The 27,989-nt window shown below is 42.6% G+C and overlaps 1 protein-coding gene across 1 annotated transcript; it reads right to left on the reverse strand.

Moving 5' to 3' along the window:
* Positions 1-45: 45 nt before the first annotated feature.
* Positions 46-27,989, reverse strand: QDPR (quinoid dihydropteridine reductase). The gene is made up of 7 exons (XM_077136476.1): positions 27,837-27,989; positions 24,795-24,887; positions 16,519-16,615; positions 10,400-10,540; positions 4,462-4,570; positions 3,143-3,226; positions 46-757 (listed from the first exon to the last, which is right to left on the reverse strand). The coding sequence occupies exons 1-7, from the start codon at positions 27,936-27,938 to the stop codon at positions 652-654; spliced, it is 732 nt and encodes a 243-aa protein (XP_076992591.1). The 5' UTR covers positions 27,939-27,989; the 3' UTR covers positions 46-651.

Consider the following 27,989-nt stretch of genomic DNA (forward strand, 5'->3'; position numbering starts at 1 on the left):
GGCCTCTGTATGTAAGACATGGTTTGATGAAAGAAGACAACACAATTAACGAAGTGCCTTTATTAGACAGAAAAACTCCAAATAATCACAAGTACTTTTCTTGCACACCTTAGCCCTTGACCAGGGGACACTTGGCAACTGCACAGAAAAAGGGGACACCAAGACAGAGTCCACTGGATTTTGCTTAATGGATGTTACCGGAGTTTTAAGGCAATTTAATTCACAGCTGTGATAACTACATATGCAACAAGAACATGACATTGAAAAATAGCTCAGCCCACAAAATGCTCCCCATACCAGCAAATCATCCAAAAAATCAAGATGATGGTTACTCTAAGGGACAGATAAATGGAGCCTCTGAAACAATTTAACCTGACATGGTCACAGAGGGGGCCACTCGGAGAGCTTGGGTGCGTAAAGAGTTAACACAGATAGCAGAGGGCTATTCATAGGCCTCTACCCTAACATCTTTTCATTTCCCATAAATACTTTATATTTTCCTAGGAGAGCAAATGCACACCAGCCAAGAGAAGAATAGGACTCACTAACTCGTACCACGAACAGGATTACAGAAAATACAGTGCCGGTCGCAGCCATGTTGAAACAGTCAACAGCTTTTCAGGTCAGGCCTCTCAGGCACTGAGATGAAGCTTAAAAATACGCCGGGGTAAGCTCCGTCTTTCCTCCTGTGGTTACCACCTGGATTAGGCTCCCTGAGCTCGGTCGGTTTCTCCCTGTGATCCAGTCGTGGAAGGTTCTAGCACAACGGAGAGAAGTTTTACAGGTTAAAAGCAAAGAATCTGGCTCAGGCCTGGGGGAATGGGAAGGCACAGACCCAACTGTGAAAAAATCCCCAAGGTATCACAAACAGGCACCCAAGCTTCCAAAGACTTCAGGACTCGACCTGTTCTAATTTCTCAGGGGCAGGATTTGGAGTGACTTTAACTTTCCTGTTAGTATTCACATGCATTGTTAGAATTCTTTATAACATGGTGGCATGATTTTGTTGATTTTAAAAAAGTTTTACTTAGTTAATTCTAAGAGAGAATTATATGCAAATACTTTATACTTTGGTATGGTAGCTTCTCAACATTTCAAGAGGGACAGAGGAACGATGGAAAAGGAGATATAATAAATAGACTGTTACAAAAGCTTATGTGATTGCACTGATGGGGACATTTAACAGCTAGCTCTGCTTTGGGGTGACAGGAAAGACTCCCTGTAAGAAGATGGGGATAAAAAACAGCACAATGAATTCACAAGATATAATGGCAAATAACTGAGTTGTTGTTTTTTTTTTTTAATCAAAATATTGGTATTTGAGAACATCATGCTTTGACATTCCTCCAGTTGGGACTCTGAACCATCTTTAATTAGAAAGCATTCAGGACTGATGGCATATTATGGACCATCTGTAACCTTCTAGATCAGAGCTGATTTTTAACCATCAAATCACCATGAGCCCCTTCTCCAGTGGCTGAGCAAGCCAAGGGAAGATTCAAGGACTCAAAAAAATCAAGATGTTGCTAAAAATCGTTAAAGTACAACAATACGTCATGGTGCCATCTCAGGGGACAGGGCAGAGCTTAGCAAGGGGGTGGCTCTGCCGTATGTGTTAATTATGCATGTTTTACTTCATCTTCAGCCTCGCCAGCAGTTTGTGATTCTGACCATACATGGTAACAAGGTAATGAGCTCACAGACATTTCAGAGCAATCTGCATGTCAATTTCTCAGGCGAGTTTCCAAATACTGCATATGGGGGTGAATATGATTTCTGGATCAAAGAATGTTTCACAGCCGCCCTCTGGGACTCTGAGGCTCAGCCCCAATATGACTCCAGATATCCCACCTAAAATCTAGGCCGTAGATCACTGTTTTTCTTGAGTACTGTTGAGACTATTAACCTGTAAAAAAGAAATTCAAATCCAAACACAGTTCAAAGATCGGTTACTTCCACACTTTTAAATATTTCTGTAAGTCAAGGGGTTCTCCCAGTATTAAGCAGGGTGCCTGGCACAGAGCAAAGAAATGAATGTCAGCATAGCGGGTGAGACCTTGGGCTCCACGGCCAAGGCCTCAGGCAGGCTGCTAAGACTGAGTCCCTAGTCTTAAAATGAGCACGATGGCAGCACCTCCCTTGTACAGCTGCTCGGAGAATTAAATAAGCCAGTGGTTATGAAGTATAACCAGTGCTTATTACCAACATAAAAGAAAAATCCCAATGTCTCCCAACTTAATTTAAATGAGATATAACATCAGGCCAGGTGCTTTACAAAACATCTCCTACAAACATGTGCCAAGGTGCTTTACAAAAATATCTCCTACAAACAGCTGCAGAAGCAGCTCCACCCTAGAGCTTCTGGGAGAGCTCGTCCCCTCCACCTCTACGGCCCAGCAGGCAAGGCAGAGGCTCCTTGAGGGCAGGCAGGGAGGGACAGTGGCAGATTCAACGCCCTCTCCCAAGGGCCGAGCACCGCACCCGGTGCCTCATGAATGCATGTCTGCTGAATCAAGGGGCTGGGGGAGATCTGAATGCAGGAAAACGCAAAAGAGTAAACTGAGTCATTGGCAGGTGAGCTTCCCAATGCCACAAATGGGTGAATATGATTTGGGGAACAAAGGACGTTTGTCACAGCCCACCCCTGTGTGTCTGGGCTCAGCACTAATACTGATACATGACTCCAGATGTCGCCCCTAGATCGAAATCTTCCATCCATGCAGTTGCTCCTTGTCAACAGCGACAGAGTCATTCATAGGAGCCGAGGCTCCCCGGGCCCTGGCAATGGGCAGACATTGTGCCAGGTGCTCAGCAAGCAGGACCGCATTTAAGCCTCCTAAGAATTATCATGGGCCCCGGGACACAGATGAGGTCACTAAACGCAGGATGGTCAAGCTGGCTGGCTGGCGCGTGGGGAGCCAGCAGCTGAGTCAGCACTGTTCTCTCCCCTCTGCTGCCCATCTCCAAGCCCAGCTGCCATGACATCCAGACTGATGTCGATACACCCTCTGAGGCCCTTTAACCTCACAAAGACGCCCTATGTGGGTAACCCAAGAGAACACAGGCTTGTCTTCAAGCCCATAAAAGGCAGAGGATAGGGGTCAGAAGGCACTGAGCCCCTGCTGATCACCGTGATACTCACTCCACCAGGAACTCTAGGGGCGTCCAGGAGCTGAAGTCGGCCTCTGGCATGGACTTCCTGTTCATCGGGGTGTCCAAGGTAACTCTGCGAGGCACAGAGAGAAGAGATGTCATCTGTGCCTCACCTTCCCAACGGCAGTGCCTGTTCCCACTGTGCCTCAGAGCCCCTGGGAAGCCCAGAAAGTGCAAACAGCTGGCACTGCCACCGTGCGCCTCTGGCATCAAGGGCAGCAATATTTACATGGAGACATGGGACATGCAGTGACAAGGACAGAGACAGGCCGGGTAGCCACCCACACCAACGGAGATCGCACCCGGGAGTAATTTAATGAGATGCTCGCAGACTCTCCCTTTAGGCAGTAGGGGACAGACAAAAGCACCACGTTCTGTTCTCTGTTCTTATGCGTGTAAGCATACTTTTTATTGAAGTAAATTGCTTTGCTCTTGAAGTCTTCATTCACTCCCTAAAATGGAGCAGCCTTATTTCCAAGAATTTTTTTTTAAGTGTAATAGTATCCCTTTAAGTAAGGGAAAAGCCAATCGCATCCTTCATTTTGTGGCTGTTTCCCATAAAACTTTAGGATTTTCTGTGAGAGGGCAGAGAATTCAGATATGTACAAATCTCCTGAGAACATTCAGTCCTCAAGGATCACTCAAAATAGTGTGGGACCAGGTCATGAACCTAACAAATGAAAGGGAACCAGGAAGTCCATTGAGTCCAGTGTCCCCAGCAGACCCAGCAGCCCCAGCAGCCCCTTTATGGCACAGCAGGCAGCAGAGAAGTCAGTTGGTGCTGGAATCCTTCCAGTAAGAAGGAACCTCTACCCCAAAGCAGCTGCCTAGGACAGCTGACTGGGGACTCTCTTCCTGATCAAACAGAAAGTTCTCCCGAAATGTCCCACATTCTCCCACAGACCTTCCCCTGCCAACACACAGACTCAACAGTGCCTCTTCCATGCTGACCTTACAATGGCTTAAAAATCAGAAGGATGTGTATTCCAATAAAATGAGCAGAATGCTTTTAAAGGAAGCAAGGAAGGGAGGGAGGGAAGGATGGGAAGAAGGAAAGAAAACAAGAAAGAAAGAAGCAAGAAGGAAAGCAAACAAGAAAGAAAGAGGCAAGACGGAGAGACCCACCCAGCCAGCCAACCCACCCTTCCAGACATCCCAGGACATGCCAAAAGTTGGAGAAGCAGGTGAAGGGCCTTTGGTGCCTTTGAGAACCTAAGATGATGACACCCTCCCTGGTGGAGAGCAGCTCTCAGGCAGCAGCAGGCAGAGGCAGGTGAGGTAGCTGAACCCCCGGGCCCCAGCACTCACGGGAGCACAGCGATGGCGGCAGAGCCGGCTGGCATGCCGCTGTTCTTCCCGGCCAGGCTCTGGCAGAGCTGGTGGACAGCAGCCTTGGCCATGCCGTAGCCAATCATCCCTGTGAAAGGAAGTGGGGAGAAAATGGCTCAATCCCCACTGGTTGCCGCTGACAGTTGCTGTTCCCTGTAAACTTTATAAACAGCTCAGCCTGGCCGCCTCTTTCTGCAGCCCCACCCCAGGCATTAAAAGGAAAGAGAGGCAAGGAGGAAGAGGAACTGGGGACTGGCTAGCTGGGGCCAGTGGCCTTCCCAGTCACAGGGTTCCAAGGACACTGGCCCCCAAGCACCACACAGGGTGCAGAGGAAATGAGCAGGGTGACACTTATGGAGAGAAATGTGGAAGAGGCGTGATGCAAGTGCACCTACTATGCACCCGGCACCTACTATGCGCCTGGCACTTAATATCTGTCATAAAAGCCATGAGGTTGATCTTTTTATTGGTGGTATTGAGTCATGTGCCCAGTGCAATGGGATGGCAAAACCGAGCAGTCATTTGGAATGAGGACTTCAGAGCCAGACTGCAGGGGGTTCAAATCCCAGCTCTTCCACTTACCACTTACAAAATACTGGCCAAGTTCCTGAAACCTCACGAAACCCTCAACAACACACCTGGAGTCTGACTCCCTGGTTCACATCCTGGCTTTGCCACCTGCTAACTGACGCCAGGCAACATTAGCCAACCCTGGAATCTGGTTTTCTACTCACAATACGGAATGACATATCCCAAATGCTACAGGTAATATCAGGATCAAAAAGATACTGTGTACTATGCTGACCACATGGACACACTCAGTTAACACTGGTCATTGTTTTCCAGGACTTTGGGCAAATCACTAACAACTACCTGTCTTCAGAGGACAGTAACCAATGGTGGGAAAGGTCCTGGGCTCGGAATCCTCTCTGGGCCTGTTTCCCATCTGTAAATGGAGATGGTAACTCAGATACCACTCAATGTATTTGCAAGGCTGTGCTGAAGCTCGAAGACAGTATCCAAGAAAGGGTCGTGGAAACCAGGGAGAATGTACCGGGCATGAGGGATGCTCTTACCACTGCGGAAGTCACCTTGACGTGTCAGGGGCTCTGCTAAGGCCCTGGCCTGGAATAGAACTTCCCAGTGCCTGGGGCAGGAAGGGGACATTCTTCCCACACGTACACCACCCCCCCCCCACCAGCTGGTCATCACATCACCCCCGGTATAACTGAGTTACCCCCTGACTATGACTGCTAAATCATTATACAGATGTTTTCTTTCTATATTGTAGAACAGGCAGAAGTTAATACCAGAAATTACTGAAACTCAACTGTTTCACCCTTGTTAATACTTTCCATTGTAATGGTTATTCTACCCTGGTCTTAGCCTTGTGTATATATATTGTAATGGTAACAACTACCTCCCACCTTGTTGGAATCTATAAAAACCTTGAACTCCTTAGACTCAGGGAGACAGATTTTTTGACTGATAGGCCGTCTGTGCTCCTACGTCATGCATAAAATTAAATTAAATTAAATTTCTTCCCTCTTCGAAACCCTGGCATCATGGATTGGCCATTACATGCACAGGGCAGAGAACCCATTGCTTTTGTCCGGTATCCCTCCCAGTAGAGGAGGTATCTGCAGCCCATCACTCCTTCTTTTTCAGAGACGGGAAATCTTCCTTTTCAGAGATGGCCCATGCTTACTTTGAGATGACTGGTGTGACAGTCCTGGCCCTGACATCATGATCCTCTGCCACCACTATGCCACCTACAAAGTCCAGAGCCTGGAAAGGGGCTGCCAGGATCTATTTGCTCCCAGGAATCAACACCTCACTTAACTCCAGGCCTTATGGAGCCTCTGCTATCTGTGAAGCCCCAGACTCGGTGCTAGAAAGACAAAGGAATGGCAAAGCAGCATCCTGGCTCCAAGGAGGCATCCCCTCTCAGGTGGGGAAGAAGCCTGCTTGTGGTGTCAAGGCCAGGGCTTCCAACCCAGGCTCGAGCCCTGAGGAGAGGGAACTGGGTGTGTGATTCAGGAGCAATTTCAACCTCTGTATAATGCGACATCACTGCCCCAGACAAGGGTTAGATGAAGACAGAAGAACCTTATGAACTCTAAAGGCTCTTTCATTCCTCAAAAAATGTTAAGTGCCACAAAGGCAGCAATTCGTAATCGTTTTGTTTACCAACATACCCCCACCCAAAAAGCAGCACTCATTGCTATTAAAACACCGTAAAGGCAAGTCTGTCAACTGGACTTAAACAGCGGGTGGGCTCTCAAAATCTGTACGTTTAAGAGCAAACCAGCAGCTCTGCTGCACTGGAAGTATGTAGTGCTGCCCAGTAACTCACTCGTTTATGAATATTCCAGGCAAACTAGTTTTTAAATAATAATCTACGGATAAATAAATTTTTAAAAAGCAAGGTGAAGAAAAGCCCATTAGATCCACAAAATTATGTTAAAAAGAAAACAGTGAATGCACATGTGAGCACGCATGCGGGCACACACTAGAATACACACAAGAAACTTCTGGAAGGAAACAAGAAGCCGTAGCTGTGGTTGGGCTGGGGAGGGGCTGCAGAGGGACCAGGGGTTGGAACAGGGGGGAGCCTTCCTTACATACGTGCATTGTTACATTTTCCATTTAAGAACTTGATTAATAAAATTATTTAAATAGAAAATAATGCACTGCCTTCTCACCTTTGCTTTCCATCTTTGTCAAATTGCTGCCTCTTCTTTTCCGAAACACGCAAGTCATATCCCTCCACAAAAATCTCTCCAGAGCTGGAAACATCTCTTACCTCTGCTTCCCCAGAGAATTTTGTTTAGACCTTGACCTAACAGTCTCCCAGACTCAAACCACTTCTCCTACCCAGGCATCCATACAACTACTGAGTTAATCAATCAACCTGCTGTCAAATCAATCTATACACCCCTGACTAGCCAAGGGGCTTAGAAAAGTGGCCTCATTTCACTGAGCCTTGGTTTTCTCACCTGTAAATTAAGAGACAATAATAGCACCTACTTGACAGGTACCTCTGGTGAGGAAACATAATCACAAATATAGAAGGCTGGGTCCTAGCCTGCCACCTAGGAAGGATATGCCTAAAAATGCTACTTTTTCTTTATCAAGGTATACTGAAGTACAATAGTACATATTTAAAGTGCACCATTTGAGCAATTTTGATTTATAAGTCTTCTATCCTCTCACTATTCAATGAATATCTGTTGAACAAAGCAAAAGGTGCTTTTTTTGAGGGTAGATTTCCATCTGCCTTGCAGACAGGGAAACTGCTTCTCTTTTCACACTATGATCCCCATAGGACCCTACACAATTGCCCACTAAATGCTACTTTCACAGCAACAAAAAAGATCAGTTCACCTCTATAAACACCTCTCCTCCTGCAAAAAGCCAGAGGTCAGTAGCCTCCATAGAAACACACCCCTCACCCCTGCACACGTGCTAGTTAAAGTACAACTGGCTGAGGAGTCAGCCAAAGTCCCTGGGGGGTAAGGGCAGCGTGGGTAGGAATCATAGCCCAGCCAAGGGACCCATCGCCAAACCACTTCGACAACAATCTCAGATTGCAAAAGAGGATCAAGGGTTCAAAAAGTTATTTAGAAGCACAAGGAGACGATTTCACCACCTCTGGCTTCTGTTTAATCAGGGGCAGGATTCCAACAGTGGTAGAAGACCCAACGTACTGCAGTGATTGAATAGCCCACCTGTGGTGGCACGCAATCCAGCCCCAGTTTCCCAACAGAGCTTTGAGATTCACTCTTCCCATCCTTCAAACAACACAAGAGCAGAGGATCAGATGAAGGAAGAGACAGCCACCAGGAACCACCATGGCTTAGACCTCCAGAACGACATCCTTCTTGGGTACCCGATGTGGGCAAAGGAAGATGATTTACAAGATACGGCAAAAAAAAAAAAAAATGCATTTTGCTAAGACCACAGATGCTCTCTTCTGAATGATAAAATGATGATGGTAGGTCCTAAAAACCAATTTTCAATCACAGCACGGATCTTTAAATGAACCAAAGTGATTACTGTCATTGTAATATAGTTAATTCTTTGGCAGAGAGTCTATAAATACAACCTTGAAATAGGAAGATGGAGGCTTTTCTCAGTATCTTTGCAAGTGAACAACTTTTCAGTTTTGAACAAATCTTGGGTTTGAAGGACTATGGAGCCTGATTCTTCATTTACTTTCAAATTACACACAAATTTCTCCAGATTTTTCAGGACTCTCAGCAAAAGGTGAAAGAAGTTAGGGGCTAAATAAGTTTGCTAGTATCTGGCCAGACTGCTTAAAGGTCAGCAAACTTATAGAAAATTGAAGCAGGAGCAGGTCAGCAAAAATCAGCCTGGAGTAAATAATAATAGCCAACATTTACTACTGAGCTTTCTAAGCCATTCACATCTATTCAGACATTTACAAGTCACAACAACCCTATAAAGGAAGGATAATTCTTAACCCAATTGTACAGATGGTGAAACTAAGACAGAAAGTGGTTAAGCAACTTGCTAAACATCTCACTACAAATAAATGCTAGAGTCATAATAGAGCAGCCTGTGATCTTAATCACTATCCAAAAATTTAAACCAAGATACTTAAAAACCAAAGGAAAGCAACAGACTGTTTTTTCCTTCTAAAATGTAGGTCCTTCAGTGCTGGGGTATTCTTTTTCAAATATGAAGCTCTTTACCTTCTAACTTTGCTCTATGTCTCCTTGAATAAAAATCAGATCTTACCCAAACTGATAACTAACATTTGCACAGCTTTGTTACAATAGCCAGGGACTTTTAAGATCATAAGGCCTATGAAATGTAATGAAACAAAGAATGCAAGAAACTGTTCATTACTAAGAGCCTCAGAGTTCAGTGAGTTGTGTTAAAATGGAAAAAGATGGTCAAAGTCTCTACCATCTTTATTGGAGGGCAAAAAAAAAACTCTGATTTTTTTTTAAAAGAGTTGAACTTGAGTAGTGAAGGTAGATACTCTCTGCTTCCCTGCCCCACTATCTTTCCCATCTGGTTTAAATTCCTTTAGCCCTAGCTCAAAGGAAACTCAGATCTAAATGATGTAATGGAAAAAGCACATGATTTAAAGTCAAATGGGCTTAGAGCTTGGAAAAAGCAAATGATTTAGAGTCAAATGGACTTAGAGCTCGGGTTCCAGTGCTGCAACTCCTGGCATGACCCATGGACAAGTTACTTAACTTGTAGTTAGTTTCCTTACCTACAAACTGAAAAAGATATTAATGACACTTACCCCAGGATTAAATGAATGCATATATGTGAAATGAAAAGAATGACTATAGTATCTTAACATCTACCATTTATTGGCCCTCCTGTGTGCTGGGCACTTTATATACATGAATAAAGCTTTAACATCTACTCTTCAAGGTAGGTGTTATTGTCACTATCATACAGTTAAGGAAACTGTGACTCAAAGGGAACACGTAATTTGTTCAAGGCCACACAGCTAGAATGAAGAATCTACCTCGAGCCTTTCTCATTCTAAAGCCCGGGCTATTTCCAGCTGCCAAGCTGCTTGCCTGTAACATGCAAACATAATGTGGTGATAATAATGCATGTTTATTAACTAATTAATATCTACTACAACACTATTCATTTCCTGAGTGGATCATACATCAACCACATGAAGGGGAGCCAGATTATAATATTCCTAAACCACCTTGAACACAAGGACAAATACAAATAAAGGGTCAGGACTCCCCCCACTAAAAAGACTCAGACCTAAAAGGAAGCAAAAGCCATACCACTGTAAAGCAGCTTGGGGACTGCAAGTGCTTTGACAGTCCTCAGCTCATGAACGTGCCCGGCCGAGCCAGCAAGCAAGCATAAGCAATCCCATCCCACGGACAGGGGAAAGGTGGTTTACCAGGAGTCCCTTCCAGGGCAGCCTTGGCACCAGCCAAGGTCAGGACGCCTCCTTCCTTGAGATGCTTAGTGGCCAGGTGGCTGGAGATGGTGGACGTCCATATGCTCTGCTTCCACATCAGGTCACAGTTTTTAAAGAGAGCTGAGCAAAAAAAAAAAAAAAAAAAATCTAGACTCAGTAAAGAAGCCAAAAGGTGAACTCAAGTCCCACAGTCCTGCACTAAAGAAAGCACTGCCGGCCACTTCCACTCTCCTGGCCTCTGTCTACAACAAGATCTAAGACACACAACACCCAGCTCCGTGGTCAGAGATGCAAGTTGAAGTTCAAGTCCAAGCCACGTGGCCACCCAAGGCTCTGCTTTCTTCCCAAATGGTAAAATGTTAGCCAGTCAATGCGGACTGTCGCACATTTGTTAGACTGGCCTTAATTCCAAGACTGTTTTACTTTACAAAGGGCATTAGATTTGCAATAAGAACACATATCTAAATCAGGTGTTACCTGTACTAAATATCTGAGGGACTATGATCATTTGGCCATAAAGAGGGCTATTTACTCAGTTAAATTTTAAGTCTAAAAGCTTAATGCCAATTTTAAAATCTCATTAGCAGAAAGCTGAAATCACCAGCATTTCACACTTGTTGTAACCATCTGGCCCTGCCAGAAACATGAGAGGACCAAGTGGGAATATAAGTCACATCACCGACTCTACAGATGGCCCCTTAAAGGGAACACAGCCCCCCCCCCCCCACCACGGACCTGCAGACATGATCCAGAAGGAACAGCCTTCCTGATACAGGAGAAGGGTCTGTAAGAACTAATAATCATAGTACTGCATTCCCCTGCTAATAAAAACTAGAAATAAAAATTGATGTACCCACATTTTACCACTAGTTGCTCCCCATATACAATGAGTTCACCCCACAAAATACCAATTTATTATTTAGGTGTGCATCAAAAAAAATCAATGGCTTTGGCTAAAAAAATACAGAAGAAAAGACAGAATTAGAAAACACCCTTTTCCACATAACCCCCACACCCACCCCCCACCCCGAAAGAACAACTGATTCTGGCAGGAATGATGAATGGATACTTAAAACCAAGAAGCAAAAGGCGTTGGGGAATGGGATGCTCACATGATGCCAGGGTACCATTCCTCAATTACTTACTAATTGCAAGTGGGAAAATGTACCTTTACAAAGGAGGTCTGGTGGCTACCGCCTGAACAAAGCACCTAACTCAGTGTCACCAAAGACAGGCACTCTGCTGTGACGTGCCTCCCAATGTGATGTTATATAAAGTACACAATTTCACATAGGAAGAATCCCTGCCCTGAAAAATATTTAACCTAATCTAATCTCTAGACCTAAATTTCAGTTCCCAGGAAATCCTAGGGCTAGAGGAACATGTTAAATGATGCTTTAAAGAAATGGTCACAGAAATCCAGAATGTGGGACATTCCTAGAAAACTGCTCTGGGGTCATCAAAACATCTATCACACACTTATCCACTGTTGGTGGGAATGTCAAAGGGTGCAACCACTGTGGAAGGCAGTTTGGCGGTTCCTCAAAAAGCTGAATATAGAATTGCCATACGACCCAGCAATACCATTGCTAGGTATCTACTCAAAGGACTTAAGGGCAAAGACACAAACGGACATTTGCACACCAATGTTTATAGCAGCGTTATTTACAATTGCAAAGAGATGGAAACAGCCAAAATCTCCATCAACAGAAGAGTGGCTAAACAAACTGTGGTATATACATACGATGGAATATTATGCAGCTTTAAGACAAGATAAACTTATGAACCATGTAATAACATGGATGGACCTAGAGAATATTATGCTGAGTGAATCCAGCCAAAAACTAAAGGACAAATACTGTATGGTCCCACTGATGTGAACGGACATTCGAGAATAAACTTGAAATATGTCACTGGTAACAGAGTTCAGCAGGAGTTAGAAACAGGGTAAGACAATGGGTAATTGAAGCTGAAGGGATACAGACTGTGCAACAGGACTAGATACAAAAACTCAAAAATGGACAGCACAATAATACCTAATTGTAAAGTAATCATGTTAAAATACTGAATGAAGCTGCATCTGAGCTATAGGGTTTTTTTTGTTTTTGTTTGCTTGTTGGTTTGTTTGTTGTTGTTGTTTTTTACTATTACTACTACTTTTATTTCTTTTCTTTATATTAACATTTTATATCTTTTTCTGTTGTGTTGCTAGTTCCTCTAAACCGATGCAAATGTACTAAGAAACAATGATCATGCATCTATGTGATGATGTTAAGAATTACTGAGTGCATATGTAGAATGGTATGATTTCTAAATGTTGTGTTAATTTCTTTTTTTTTTCTTTCCGTTAATAAAAAAAAAAAAAAAAACATCTATCACAGGAAAACAAAAAGTGCTCTAGATGAAGAAATGAAAAAGAACAAAATGCAGTCCATAAACTTTGAGAATAACATGTTTAGGGGAAAAAAAACAGTTATAAAAGACCTAGAGGGCTCAATTCCTGATGCCTGCCCATGTAAAAGAAAAAGAAAGAAAGAAAGAAGGAAGGACGGACGGATGGATGGACAGACAGACGGAAGGAAGGAAGGAAGGAAGGAAAGAGAGAAAGAGAAAGGGAAAGAGAGAAAGAGAGGAAGAGAGATAGAGAGAGAGAGAGAGAGAGAGAAAGAAAGAGACCTAGAAGAACAGACAGAAGTGCAGGTGGTTCTCTAGTGGGTCTGTAACATTGAAGGTGAACATGATTGAAAGGGGTTGTATAGACCTATATGGCCCACTGATTAACACCAGACATATAAATAAATACTTGCAAGAACTATTTCAAAAGTATGATTTGTGTACAAAGAGTGTTTAGGTCCAGGGTACAGGGGGAAAGCTGCTATTGCATGCTATGGGCATTGTTTAAGAGGAAAATATCAGCAATACCACAGCAACAGCAGGGGTAAGTAATGGGGGAGGACATGAGTTAAGGGGAGGTGTGGATTTCCTGTTTCATGAGGGTGTGTTTATTGGTTATCTTTCTCTTAGGAACAATGAAATTATCTAAAATTGAGAGTGTTGATGGACTGTAGACTTTGGATATAATATATGATTCCTAATGAATGCACGTGGCTGAGGAATGCACTGACTGAGAAGTAGACTGGCGAAGGATGGTGTATACATTTGATCAAGTATTGTACTGCTACAGAACAGAACTAAGTCATGAGGCATGCAAAGATGTGAATGAACCTGAAGGACATTGGGTGAGGCAAAATAAGCCAGAAATGAAGAAACAATTATTGTATGGTCTCTTTTAGGAAATGTTTATAAGAAAACAGGGGCCTAGACCATAAGTTCTTAGAGCAGACACATTTAGCCCGGAGTGGTAATTATTATTTCTGGATTTTGAGAGGATGTTTTTTATATGCATTAACCAGGTATTTAGAGATAAGAACGAAGCTGATTAGGTCGGGATTAAGTATTATTCAGAATACAGGGGTAAAGAAGACATTATCTCTATTTTAGAACTGCACCTACTCTTCAAGACCAAAGGAAGAAAGGTTTATTTTGTCTGGAACTTAAATTTTCTGTAGCACACAATCTAACTCAACCTGTCTGGATAGCTTATTTGATCAATGGAGACACAGGGAGCCCAGAATAACGAGGAGCTTTAATCCTGCATAGCTTAATGTAATGCCAGGATACATTCTAGAATACATTAAGCAGATAATCAAAAGTACTGTTAAAGTCCCTGGAGGGAGGGGAAAAAATATATAGAACTATTAAATTTTACCATCAGGGAATCCCCTGATACTGTGTCAAACATTTGGGGCACCCAAATCAAAAGGCCAAGCCCTTGATCTTGAGGCTTACTCTTGTGAAGCTTATGAATGTAGTGGAGAAGCTTAGCCTACCTATAGGTATGCCTAATAGTTACTTCTGGAGGACCTTTTTGTTGCTCAGATGTGGTCTCTCTCTCTCTAAGCCCTACTCTGCAAGTGAAATCATTGCCCTCCCCGCAACATGGGACATGACATCCAGGGGTGAAAGTCTCCATGGTGACATGGGAGATGACTCCCAGGGATGAGTCCGACCCTGGCACTGTGGGATCAACAATTCCATCCTGACCAAAAAGGGGAAAAGAAGTGTAATTAATAAAGCATCAATGGCAGAGAAAGTTCAAATAGAGTCGAGAGGCTACTCCGGAGGTCACTCTTATGCAAGCTTCAGTGAGACATAGACATTGCTACCTGCCAAACCCCAAACAAAACCATTCCAGCCAATCTTGAAGAACACCTAGGGCAATTTATAAGATTCCATAAAGGTTCCATACGCTTGGATAACTTTCCAGAAACCTACAACCTCCAGATGGGTCCCTGGTCCAGATAAGTCCTGAAACCTAGAGGGCCCAGCCTCTCCAGAACATGAGCTAGTTTCATCTTCTTACCCTTATTATTGACAGCCCCTTCCAACATGAAAAATTTAGAATGGCCACAGCCCAAATACCCCTAAAGAGTGGGATAGAAAGATCAAAAGGTGATGGTATAGCTATACAGAGAATGTCGGGTTTAACAATCGAGTATGATTACAGAATCATTAAACTGATATTTCGTTTAGTCTCCAGTATCTTAGAGCAGCTAAAAGTAAGAACCTAAATTTGTGGAACTGTAACCTATGTCAAACTGAAATCTGCTCTATAACCAATTGCTGTGCTGTGCTTTGAAATTTATTGCTTTTTTGTATATATGTTATTTTTCACAAAAAAGAAAAAAAAAGTCAATTGTTGTGATAAAAAAAAATTCCCTCTAGCCTCCTATATTCTGGAGCAGCTAAAAGGAAAAATCTGAGATGATGGTAATGTAGCCCATGACAAACTCTGGAATCTGTCCTGTAACTACTTGTTGAAGAGTGCTTTGAAAACTATTACTTTCTTCTTTCTTTGCTTTGTATATATGTTATATTATACAACAAAAAAAGTTAAAAAAAAAAAAAAAAGACCTAGAATACACTGGAGTAATCGACTATGGACTGGATATTAACCTTATGTGGTTGTTTTTAATTTTCTTAGTTGTAACCATGGTATTGTGATAATATAGGAGAATGGGTTATCTTTAAGAGATCCATGCTAACATAAATATGGTGAAGTATCAATTCACTTTCAAATGGGTAACAAAAAAATACATGCACATGATACACACAAGCTAGAAAACAAGAGAGTATAAATATGGCAAAATATTAACTACTGAATGGAGATGGAGGGCATAAGGGTATCCATTCAATTGGTTTTTCAACTTTTCTGTATATTTAAAAATGCTCATAATTAAAGTTGGAAAATGTAATCGGCTTTAATAAAAGCTCATTTCTGAGTCATTGTGCTGGTTTGAATCTGTGGTAGACCCCAAAAAAACCATGTCCTTTCATCTTCATTCAATATTGCTGGGTGGGAGCATTTTGATTGTTTCCATGGAGGTATGTCTCCACCCCTTGAAGGTGGAGTTGCTTACAGGAATCCTTTAAAAGAGGAAACATTTTGGAGAGGCTCCCTTTCGGTAGAGCCACGAGAAAGCCAGCAGATGCCGCCATGTTCACCATGTACCCTTCCAGCTGAGAGAGAAACACTGAACATCACTGGCCTTCTTGAACCAAGGTATCTTTCCCCGGATGCCTTAAATTGGACATTTCTATAGACTAGTTTTAATTGGGACATTTTCTCAGCCTTAGAACTGTAAACTAGCAACTTACTAAATTCCCCCTTTTAAAAGCCATTTTGTTTCTGTTATATTGCATTCCAGCAGGCAGCAAGTTAGAACAGCTATTTTTAACCTCCAGAATAATCTCTCCATTTCCTATGCATCCCCAATTCCTGAAGGGTAACAATCTTCAGAAGAACCAGGCAGAAACAAAGTTTATTTCATTCTGCCACTACCCTAAACTTCAACCTCCATGTGCTCCTCCCCTAATCACCTTCCACGAGAAACTCTTTCTCCATTTGTAAAACAGGTGTGTTAATTCCTATCTCACTGAGCTACTGAAAATATTTTGGAAGACACAGGGAAAACCTGCAGTTGTCAGCTGGACAAACAGCAGAGCATTGTAAGTGTCGAGTGAAGAAAAGAACTCACACTTGGATCTGGCATTGCCTCCAGCCCATCCTCCAGCCACACAAAGAATTGCATCCACTTTCTCTTCACCCAAGAGCTTTCCGACCTCAGCAGTAACCTTAAACAAAGGGGACAAAAAGATGCACAAAGTGTAAGATATCTTTACAAATACCTCAGTTTATCTTCCTCTTCTTTTTAAGCCTTAGAACTGTAAACTAGCAACTTACTAGTTCATGTAACATTACAGAACATGGCAATTAACAATGAAAATTATTTGTAGGACCAATCTATGATGAACGTTTTTGGGTGGCTAAGCCCAATCACATTTCAATGTGATTTTTATACAACAATCTAGAGTCTTATATATAGTTTGAAGGGTGGAGACATAAGTACCTCCGAAATCAAAAAATAAAGAAAAGTAGGAAAAGGTTAAAATAAAAATCACCCAGACCTTCACTGCCCATAGCCAACATTCTGGTACTATTCATTGCAGGCTTTCTTTGCAGATCATTCTGCTCTCCCTCCCAATATAAAATCCCTTTACTGAATCTCTGAAAGAAAAGGCCAAAGAGGAGTTTGAAAACTGCCACTAAAACTGCAGTCCAATGGCAAATATTGGAAAGTACTGAGGCTGAGAGTTGGGCACATCGGGGTTCATTTTAATGTGTTCATTTGGAATTTTTTAAGTGTTGAAATTACATACATGCCCTCTTGTTATAATGCATCAAAATAAAAATCTGGCAAGAGGTAATTCTGGCTATCATTTACTATCCTTTTCCATATTTCTCTGGAATGGCTGAGAAGACACCTTTCAATTGCTTCCTTAAGATAAGTCCAACTCTTAAGACTTAAATCAAGTCTGTGCGTCTCTTCCCACAGTAATATTTCAGTCCATCACCTCTATCCCCAGCAGTTTCTGAGGCTTCAACTTACTGCTTGGAAGGGAATGCTTCTATAATGGAAAACAATCGTCTCCATTTCCATGTGCCACACCTACAGCTTCCCTTTTAAGAAAGACTCTTGAATTTCCCTCAGTCTCTCCTTTTGAGTTTCTCATCTAACCCGGATTTATTCTCTGTAGACCTCATGGGTCGCACCAATGCGCCATCCCTTCCTTCTTAAGCCATGTCCTGTTGCCAGCAGCCCAATCCCAGGTGCCACACTTGACTCCGAAACAAAGCACCTCTCCGGCTTTTTTTTTTTTTTACAACGTTTACTTTTATAATATAAAGTAAAAATGAAACATTTTTAAGTTTCTCTCCCTTAAATTTGGTTCTGCTTCCACCCAAAAGCTTTCTAAAGGTTCAGCGTCTTTCTCACTTCATCTCCTAACTGTTCCTGGTGCATTTTCTGCTCAGAGAGGACTAATTTTATATACCAAATTAGGATTAAATTTACTCTTCCAGGACTTTAAATACACAAAAACTGGATGTCAGGCTGTTTGTCTAGAAATTCTTAAGTGGGCGGGAGCAGAGGGAAAGGCTAGAGAGTTTTACAGCTTAGCTTAAAATCAGGCCACTTCTTGCCAGAAAATTCACAAATACGTGGAGGCTCAACAACACACTCCTAAACAACGACTGGGTCAAAGAAGAAATTGCAAGAGAAATTAGCAAATACCTCGAGGCGAATGAAAATGAAAACACAACATATCAAAACTTATGGGACGCAGCAAAGGCAGTGCTAAGAGGGAAATTTATTGCTCTAAATGCCTATATCAGTAAAGAAGAAAAGGCAAAAATTCAGGAATTAACTATCCATTTGGAAGAACTGGAGAAAGAACAGCAAGCTAACCCCAAAGCAAGCAAAAAAAGAAATAACAAAGATTAGAGCACAAATAAATGAAATTGAAAACATGAAAACAATAGAGAAAATCAATAAGGCCAGAAGTTGGTTCTATGAGAAAATCAATAAGATTGATGGGCCCTTAGCAAGATTGACAAAAAGAAGAAGAGAGAGGATGCAAATAAATAAGATCAGAAATGGAAGAGGAGACATAACTACTGACCTCACAGAAATAAAGGAGGTAATAACAGGATACTATGAACAACTTTACGCTAATAAATACAACAATTTAGAGGAAATGGACGGGTTCCTGGAAAGACATGAACAACCAACTTTGACTCAAGAAGACATAGATGACCTCAACAAACCAATCACAAGTAAAGAAATTGAATTAGTCATTCAAAAGCTTCCTAAAAAGAAAAGTCCAGGACCAGATGGCTTCACATGTGAATTCTACCAAACGTTCCAGAAAGAATTAGTACCAATTCTCTTCAAACTCTTCAAAAAAATCGAAGTGGAGGGAAAACTACCTAATTCATTCTATGAAGCCAACATCACCCTCATACCAAAACCAGGCAAAGATATTACAAAAAAAGAAAACTACAGACCAATCTCTCTAATGAATACAGATGCAAAAATCCTCAATAAAATTCTAGCAAATCGTATCCAACAACACATTAAAAGAATTATACATCATGACCAAGTAGGATTCATCCCAGGTATGCAAGGATGGTTCAACATAAGAAAATCAATTAATGTAATACACCATATCAACAAATCAAAGCAGAAAAATCACATGATCATCTCAATTGATGCAGAGAAGGCATTCGACAAGATTCAACATCCTTTCCTGTTGAAAACACTTCAAAAGATAGGAATACAAGGGAACTTCCTTAAAATGATAGAGGGAATATATGAAAAACCCACAGCTAATATCATCCTCAATGGGGAAAAATTGAAAACTTTCCCCCTAAGATCAGGAACAAGACAAGGATGTCCACTATCACCGCTATTATTCAACATTGTGTTGGAGGTTCTAGCCAGAGCAATTAGACAAGATAAAGAAATACAAGGCATCAAAATTGGAAAGGAAGAAGTAAAACTATCACTGTTTGCAGACGATATGATACTATACATCGAAAACCCGGAAAAATCCACAACAAAACTACTAGAGCTAATAAATGAGTACAGCAAAGTAGCAGGTTACAAGATCAACATTCAAAAATCTGTAGCATTTCTATACACTAGTAATGAACAAGCTGAGGGGGAAATCAAGAAACGAATCCCATTTACAATTGCAACTAAAAGAATAAAATACCTAGGAATAAATTTAACTAAAGAGACAAAAAACCTATATAAAGAAAACTACAAAAAACTGCTAAAAGAAATCACAGAAGACCTAAATAGATGGAAGGGCATACCGTGTTCATGGATTGGAAGACTAAATATAGTTAAGATGTCAATCCTACCTAAATTGATTTACAGATTCAATGCAATACCAATCAAAATCCCAACAACTTATTTTTCAGAAATAGAAAAACCAATAAGCAAATTTATCTGGAAGGGCAGGGTGCCCCGAATTGCTAAAAACATCTTGAGGAAAAAAAACGAAGCTGGAGGTCTCGCGCTGCCTGACTTTAAGGCATATTATGAAGCCACAGTGGTCAAAACAGCATGGTATTGGCATAAAGATAGATATATCGACCAATGGAATCGAATAGAGTGCTCAGATGTAGACCCTCTCATCTATGGACATTTGATCTTTGATAAGGCAGTCAAGCCAACTCACCTGGGACAGAGCAGTCTCTTCAATAAATGGTGCCTAGAGAACTGGATATCCATATGCAAAAGAATGAAAGAAGACCCATCTCTCACACCCTATACAAAAGTTAACTCAAAATGGATCAAAGATCTAAACATTAGGTCTAAGACCATAAAACAGTTAGAGGAAAATGTTGGGAGATATCTTATGGATCTTACAACTGGAGGCGGTTTTATGGACCTTAAACCTAAAGCAAGAGCACTGAAGAAGGAAATAAATAAATGGGAACTCCTCAAAATTAAACACTTTTGTGCATCAAAGAACTTCATCAAGAAAGTAGAAAGACAGCCTTCACAATGGGAGACAATATTTGGAAATGATATATCAGATAAAGGTCTAGTATCCAGAATTTATAAAGAGATTGTTCATCTCAACAACAAAAAGACAGCCAACCCAATTACAAAATGGGAAAAAGACTTGAACAGACACCTCTCAGAAGAGGAAATACGGATGGCCAAGAGGCACATGAAGAGATGCTCAATGTCCCTGGCCATTAGAGAAATGCAAATCAAAACCACAATGAGATATCATCTCACACCCACCAGAATGGCCATTATCAACAAAACAGAAAATGACAAGTGCTGGAGAGGATGCGGAGAAAGAGGCACACTTATCCACTGTTGGTGGGAATGTCAAAGGGTGCAACCACTGTGGAAGGCAGTTTGGCGGTTCCTCAAAAAGCTGAATATAGAATTGCCATACGACCCAGCAATACCATTGCTAGGTATCTACTCAAAGGACTTAAGGGCAAAGACACAAACGGACATTTGCACACCAATGTTTATAGCAGCATTATTTACAATTGCAAAGAGATGGAAACAGCCAAAATCTCCATCAACAGAAGAGTGGCTAAACAAACTGTGGTATATACATACGATGGAATATTATGCAGCTTTAAGACAAGATAAACTTATGAACCATGTAATAACATGGATGGACCTAGAGAATATTATGCTGAGTGAATCCAGCCAAAAACTAAAGGACAAATACTGTATGGTCCCACTGATGTGAACGGACATTCGAGAATAAACTTGAAATATGTCATTGGTAACAGAGTTCAGCAGGAGTTAGAAACAGGGTAAGACAATGGGTAATTGAAGCTGAAGGGATACAGACTGTGCAACAGGACTAGATACAAAAACTCAAAAATGGACAGCACAATAATACCTAATTGTAAAGTAATCATGTTAAAACACTGAATGAAGCTGCATCTGAGCTATAGGTTTTTGTTTTGTTTTGTTTTGTTTTGTTTTGATTTTACTATTATTACTTTTATTTTTTTCTCTATATTAACATTCTATATCTTTTTCGGTTATGTTGCTAGTTCTTCTAAACCAATGCAAATGTACTAAGAAATGATGATCATGCATCTATGTGATGATGTTAAGAATTAATGATTGCATGTGTAGAATGGTATGATCTCTAAATGTTGGGTTAATTTCTTTTTTTCCGTTAATTAAAAAAAAAAAAAAAAGAGAAGGGATAATTGGAGATGAAGGGATACAGACTGTACAACGGGACTGGATATAAAAACTCAGAAATGGACAGCACAATACTACCCAATTGTAATGCAATTATGTTAAAACACTGAATGAAGCTGCATGTGAGGTATAGGTTTTTTGTTTTTGTTTTTTTTGTTTTTTTTTCTTTCTATTATTGTTTTAATTCTTATTCTGTTGTCTTTTTATTTCTTTTTCTAAATTGATGCAAATGTACTAAGAAATGATGAATATGCAACTATGTGATGTTATTAAGAATTACTGATTGTACATGTAGATTGGAATGATTTCTAATTGTTTTGTTAATTCTTTTTTTAATTAATAAAAAAAAAAAAAATCAGGCCACTTCTTAAGCTTCGTCTTGAATAAGATGCACTGTACATTCAAGTTCCAGGTGGAGACAACTTCCACATCTGACAGACCATGCCAAGATCAGAAACCTGCAATTAACGGGAGCTGAAGAGGATCTGCTGCTGCACAAACCCAGGCGCCTCCCTTCTATTTAGCTGCAGCTTTCACTGCTTTATTCACATGATGCTACTGTGCTGAGAGGCAGCTTAGCAGACCGGGTAGGAGCACTTTGGATCGATACTTCCTGGGCTCGAATCCTGGTGTGATTGACCTTGGACAAATTCCAGAGTCTTTCTGTCCCTCAGTCTCCCCATTTCTCCCATTTCTAAAGTGAAAATAAAAAGAAAAATTCCCCTCTGAGAGTTGTTATAGTAATTGAGTTAATGCTAATAAAGCTCTTAGAAAGGTGCCTGGCACAGAGCAATGCCATGTCAGGTTTTCTGAAGAAACCCAGTAAGGCTAATTTACTTAAGTACAGGAAACAACAGGATGACATGTAAAAAAGTGAGAACAAAAAGTTTATATTCTGGAAAAAGTCAGTTGGCTTTGATGTCAATGGATGCTTTAGAAAGGACAGCTGAGCACGCTCAAAGTTTAGATTTATACATGTTAAGTTCAGAGAGATGGACTGGAAGAAAATATAATGAAATATTAACTGCATGGTAGGACTATAAATTTCCCCTCTCTGCTAACTTATTGTATTTTATGTATCATATATTAATCACTTCTTCGATTTTAAAAAATCACTGCAAAAAAACAGTTAAGGATATAAAATATCAGACATGCAACAGGTGCTAAGAAGATTATTAGAGGAAATGGAACAAAATGAAGAATGGACCCACTTAGAGACCAATGGCACATGAACTCAGTGGCCCCCTGTTAAGAGACCTACACTCCCAGCTCCACCACTAAGTAGCTTTTTGGCATGTCAGTTAATTTCTGAAACTCAGTCTCCCTGGCTGTCAAGTGGAACAAGTATCACCCACCTGCCTGCTTCATTGGGTGGTTGTAAGGAAGAAAACAGCTTTTAAAATACAGCACATTCCACAAGGGACTCGGTGGAGATTTTCCTGGGAATGGGGCAGAGTGCTAGCATGAGCACCACGCAAAGCACAGACGTCCAGGGCAGCTTATCCTAACAGCTCTTCCAGAAAGATAAAATCACTTCATAGCACCTAAGAGATTTACAATAAGATGCCCACCAAACTGTCAGCAGTGCTGCCTTCCAGGGAGTGGTGCCATCACAGCGAGAGAAGGGGGAACTTCTCAGTTCATTACACACTGGTATAGCGTTGTCTGACCTCTTGCTTCACAATTAGCACATTTTAGAATTTAAAATGGCCTTCTCTGTTACTGTCCTTGCTTTGAACTGGGTAACTCCACTTTTCAGAATGCATCCTAAATGAATAATCAGAGATGCAGGCAAAGATGAGTTCACCACAGTTGTGCTAGTTGGAAAGTGTTGCGTACCCCAGAAAAGCCAAGTCCTTTAATCCTGATTCAAGACCGTAGAGTGGAAACCATTCTGATTAGATCATCTCCACGGATTAATGGTACGGAATTGTGGGTGTGGCCTTTGGTTAGATGCAGATGTGACTCCGCCCATTCAACGTGGGTCTTCATTAGTTTACTAATAAGGAAAGAGTCCTTTAAAAGGGGAAATATTTTGGAGAACCCTCAGATGCTTGCAGAAGAGTTGCTTCAGAGCTGACAGAGATAACGGAGTTGCTCGGAGTGCCCGCAGAGACAGCGGACGCCTAAACACCAGCTAAGCCCAGCAGCGGTCCCCATGTGCCTTCCCGTGAGATACTAAACAAGCCAGAACCCAGAGCTGTGTCCCAGAGGAGCTAAGTGGAGGCCCACAGACGTTTGAGAGGAAACCACTGGCTTCAGAAGCTGGAAGCAATGGAACCGGGAACAAGGACCAGCAGATGCCAGCCACGTGCCTTCCCAGATCAGCCTTTCTTGAGCCAAGGCATCTTTCTCTGGATGCCTTAGTTTGGACAAATTATTGGCCTCAGAACTGTAAAACTTGTAACTTATTAAATTCCCTATTTAAAAGCCATTCTATTTCTGGCATATTGCATTCCAGAAGCTTAAACTAATACAACAGCCTTCTTGAAAATGGTTTAAAAAAAAAGTAATAAATGCATAAATAACTACAAAAATGTAAAAGTACAGTAGGCAGAAACTACATAAATTGTGGCTCATCCATAAAATAAAGATTTACAATGTCTACAAAGAGGTTGTTTTTGTCTTTGTTTTTAAGGGACCTGGAAAAGTATTTAAATTACAACGTTAAATTTTTATAAAGCTGGCCATAAAATACAAATTTATCTCAACTTGTAAAACGAAGAAACATAATATATGAATAGAAAAGACAAGAAAATGGCCCAAAATGTTAAGAGGGGGCTGACTAAAAATGGATTATGAGGAATTTATCTTTTTTTTCCACTTTTTCCAAATTTTCCACAATAAACATAAATGGCTTTGCTAACCTGAGAAGCAACACTTTATTAAAAAGGCAGAACACTGGCGGGGGGGGCGGGGTACAAGGGTAGTTCAGTGGTAGAATTCTCCCCTGCCATGTGGGAGACCCGGGTTCGATTCCTGGCTGGTGCACTTCGCAAACAAACAAGCAAAACCAACAAATGAAAAAAACACCCCAACAAATATTCAACAAATGCTGCTGCAATAAGGGAATAGCCACATGGAAAAAGAATGAAACGTGACCCCCGCCATACAGCATACACATACACACACAAAAGGCAGAACGCAGAGCCTGCGGACATTCCCCCTCAGGGTTCCGACCACCATGCTCACTGGGAACTTTCTGGAATTACCTGATCAGCCTGCTCTGTAAAGGCATCTGTCATTCTGACGATGACGCTAGCACTGGCCTCTTCATTCTCCACCACGTCGATGCTGGCTACCCACTGAAGCAAAGAGACAACAGATTTGGTGAGGAGACGATGAATTCGTTATTCAAAAAAACTCAGAAATGGGAGAGGAGAGGACAGAACAGAGGATTAAATGAAACCCGACGAGAGAAAGGCACCAGCTGCTGACCTTCAGTGCCCAGCAGGGAAGTCCAGCCAGCGTACCCCTCACTGCGGCCCATCCTAGCCCATCCTACTCCAAACATCTCACTTCTCCTTCCCCCCTCTCCCCTCTAAAAACCACACCTTGCACTTCCAGGGAAACCCTAGAGCAGAGTGTGCCAGTTTGAAAGGATGTATGTCCCCTAGAAAAGCCATGTTTTAATCCTAATCCCATTGGGTCAAGGCAGCGTTTCTTCTAATCCCTAATTCAGTACTACATGTTTGAAACTGTAATTAGATTATCTCCCTGGAGTTGTGACTCAATCAAGAGTGGGTATTAAACTTGATTAGACATGTGACTCCACACATTCGGGTGGGTCTTGATTAGTCTACTGGAATCCTATAAAAGAGGAAATATTTTGGAGAATGCAAAACATTCTGAGAAAGCAGAGAATGACATAGCCACGAGAAGCAGAGTCCACCAGCCAGCAACTTTTGGAGATGAAGAAGGAAAACACCTGCCGGGGAGCTTCATGAAACAGGAAGCCAGGAGAGAAAGCCAGCAGATGATGTCGTGTTCACCACGTGCCTTTCCAGATGAGAGAGAAACCCTGACCATGTTTGCCATGTGCCCCCTCACTTGAAAGAGAAACTCTGAACTTCATTGGCCTTCCTGAACCTGAATCTTTCCCTGGATGCCTTAGATTGGACATTTCTATAGGCTTGTTTTAATTGGAACATTTTCTTGGCCTGAGAACTGTAAACTAGCAACTTATTAAATTCCCCTTTTTAAAAAGCCGTTCTGTTTCTGGTATATCGCATTCCAGCAGCTAGCAAACTAGAACACAGAGGTCAACAAACTTTTCTATAAAGAGCCAGATGTTGAATATTTTAGGCTTCACCAGCCCCTCCTGTCCCTGTGGCAACTACTCAACTCTGCCTCTGTGGTGGGAGAGCAGCCTAGCCAATGGGTAAATGAAAGGGTTTGGTTTGCCAATAAAACTTCAGACACTGAAATTTGAATTTCACGCAATTTTTATAAAATATTACTATACTTTCGTTTTGCAACCATTTAAAAATGGAAAAAAACACTCTTAGCTTTGGGCGTGAACAAAACCAGGTGGTGGGTGGGCCCTAGTTTGCTGACCCTGTCCTAGAGCATATGGGATGGGCTGTGGGTTGGGGCTCAGGCAGACCTGGGTTTGATCCTAGCTCTTCCACACAGCAGCTGCTTTCTTAACCCCGTGTTCTGTGCCTCAGTTCCTCCACCTGTAAACGGGGGTTGTTAAGAGTGGCCTCACAGGGTCAGTGTGAGCCTAACATGACATGGAGGTGCGACCACTCTTGGCACGGGGACATAGGGTTCTTACTCAGGAAGCTCCTAGTTCCCAGAGATAAATCTCTCTCACACAAAATGAGAAGAACACAGTATCTATTCAACAACACTCACCACTTCCATGGCATGGGGATACTGGAACAAGAGGGCAGGCAAGGTCAAAGGTAAGTCAGCAGTGAGATTCCTGCCAGGTCAAAGGTAAACCAAAGCAACCCCTGCCAGGGGAAAACACAACTTGGGCAACTGTAACATCCAGATATCAGAGGATCTACTGCATTAGAATTAAGTGAAATTAAGAGTGGGTAGGAGCTCTGGTATGTGGGGTACAGCATCTAGCCTTTGGCAGACACCCCAAAAAATGCTGCCACACCATCATCCAACTCCAAGATCTGGCAAGATGTCCCTGAATCATTGTTTCACCAGGTTCCCAGTAGGTGGACGGCACGCACAGGGTAGTGTATTCAGAATCCTTAGAAGGATGTCCCCACGCCAGATGCTGGGTGAAGAAAAAATCCTAGGACCCTCTCTCTGGTCCCAAGGGAATCCCTTGCCCAGAGAAGCTCCCCAGAGCGCCAGCGTGGACTTTGAACAAGTGAGAGCTGCACCCCGAGGACAGAGCCGGCAATTTCTACCAGGAATGTGCTGAACCTTGCTGGGGGCAGGGTCCCTAACGGCTGATCTGCCCCGCTCTACCTTTCTGCTTTCCAGGACGAGCCCCTGACTACATAAAACCACTGAAACATTCTTTGCTAAGCAGAGAAGCAGCCAGCATCAGCCTTTAAACCCTCAAGTCCAACTGTGGCTAAAGAAAATAATCGTCACCGACAGTCAGCATTCCAAAGGTTTTACCACGTCCCAGGTAATTTACATACAACGGTATCGATTATCTCATTTAATCCTTGCAGGGCCCATCTAGGGTAAAAGCTATCCTAATCTCCATTTTACAGATGTGGAAAATGAAGTCCGAGCTTTCAGGAATCATTTCACGGTCACAGGACGAGGAAGATGAGCCAGGAAGTCCCTCCTTAGTGGTCTCTCCCGGTCCCTTCTTGGCCGCGCCGCCCCCATCCTCTTCCTCCCACTCTGGAATTTTCTCTAAGTCACAGCGCAAGTTTCTGGGCTTGGTGGAGGCAGAGGGAACGCGAGAGCGCGCGCACGCGCACACACACACACACACACACACACACACAGCAAAGGCCACACACACACACAGCAAAGACCACACACACACACACACATACACACACACAGAGCAAAGGCCCCGCACCTAGGGCCGGGGGCGTAACCTGTGTACGCACTTGCAAGCTCTTAGATCAAGGGTGCACAGGGGCCCCAGCTTTTTCCAGACCGCCCTCGGGGGATACAGCCGACGGAAGCCTTGCCCACGAACTGCCGTCGTGTCCGGCCGCCACCCTGCCTGGGGGCTGCTGCCGCGGACACCGTGCTCCCCGCCCACCCCCTCCACCCCGCCGCTGGAAACCTGACAGCACCCCAACCGGCGAATTTACCCAGTTGTGGGCCCGGAACGCCTGCACGCAGCGGGAGCCCAGCGCGCCCCTGCCGCCGTACACCAGCACCCGGCGCGCATCGCCCGCCGCCGCCGCCGCCATCCCGCTCCTCCAGGCCGTGCGGCTGCTGCTCCGTCCGTCCCCACACCGCGC

This window comes from Tamandua tetradactyla, chromosome 19, assembly GCF_023851605.1.
Source record: "Tamandua tetradactyla isolate mTamTet1 chromosome 19, mTamTet1.pri, whole genome shotgun sequence".
NCBI classification, from domain to species: Eukaryota; Metazoa; Chordata; class Mammalia; order Pilosa; family Myrmecophagidae; genus Tamandua; species Tamandua tetradactyla.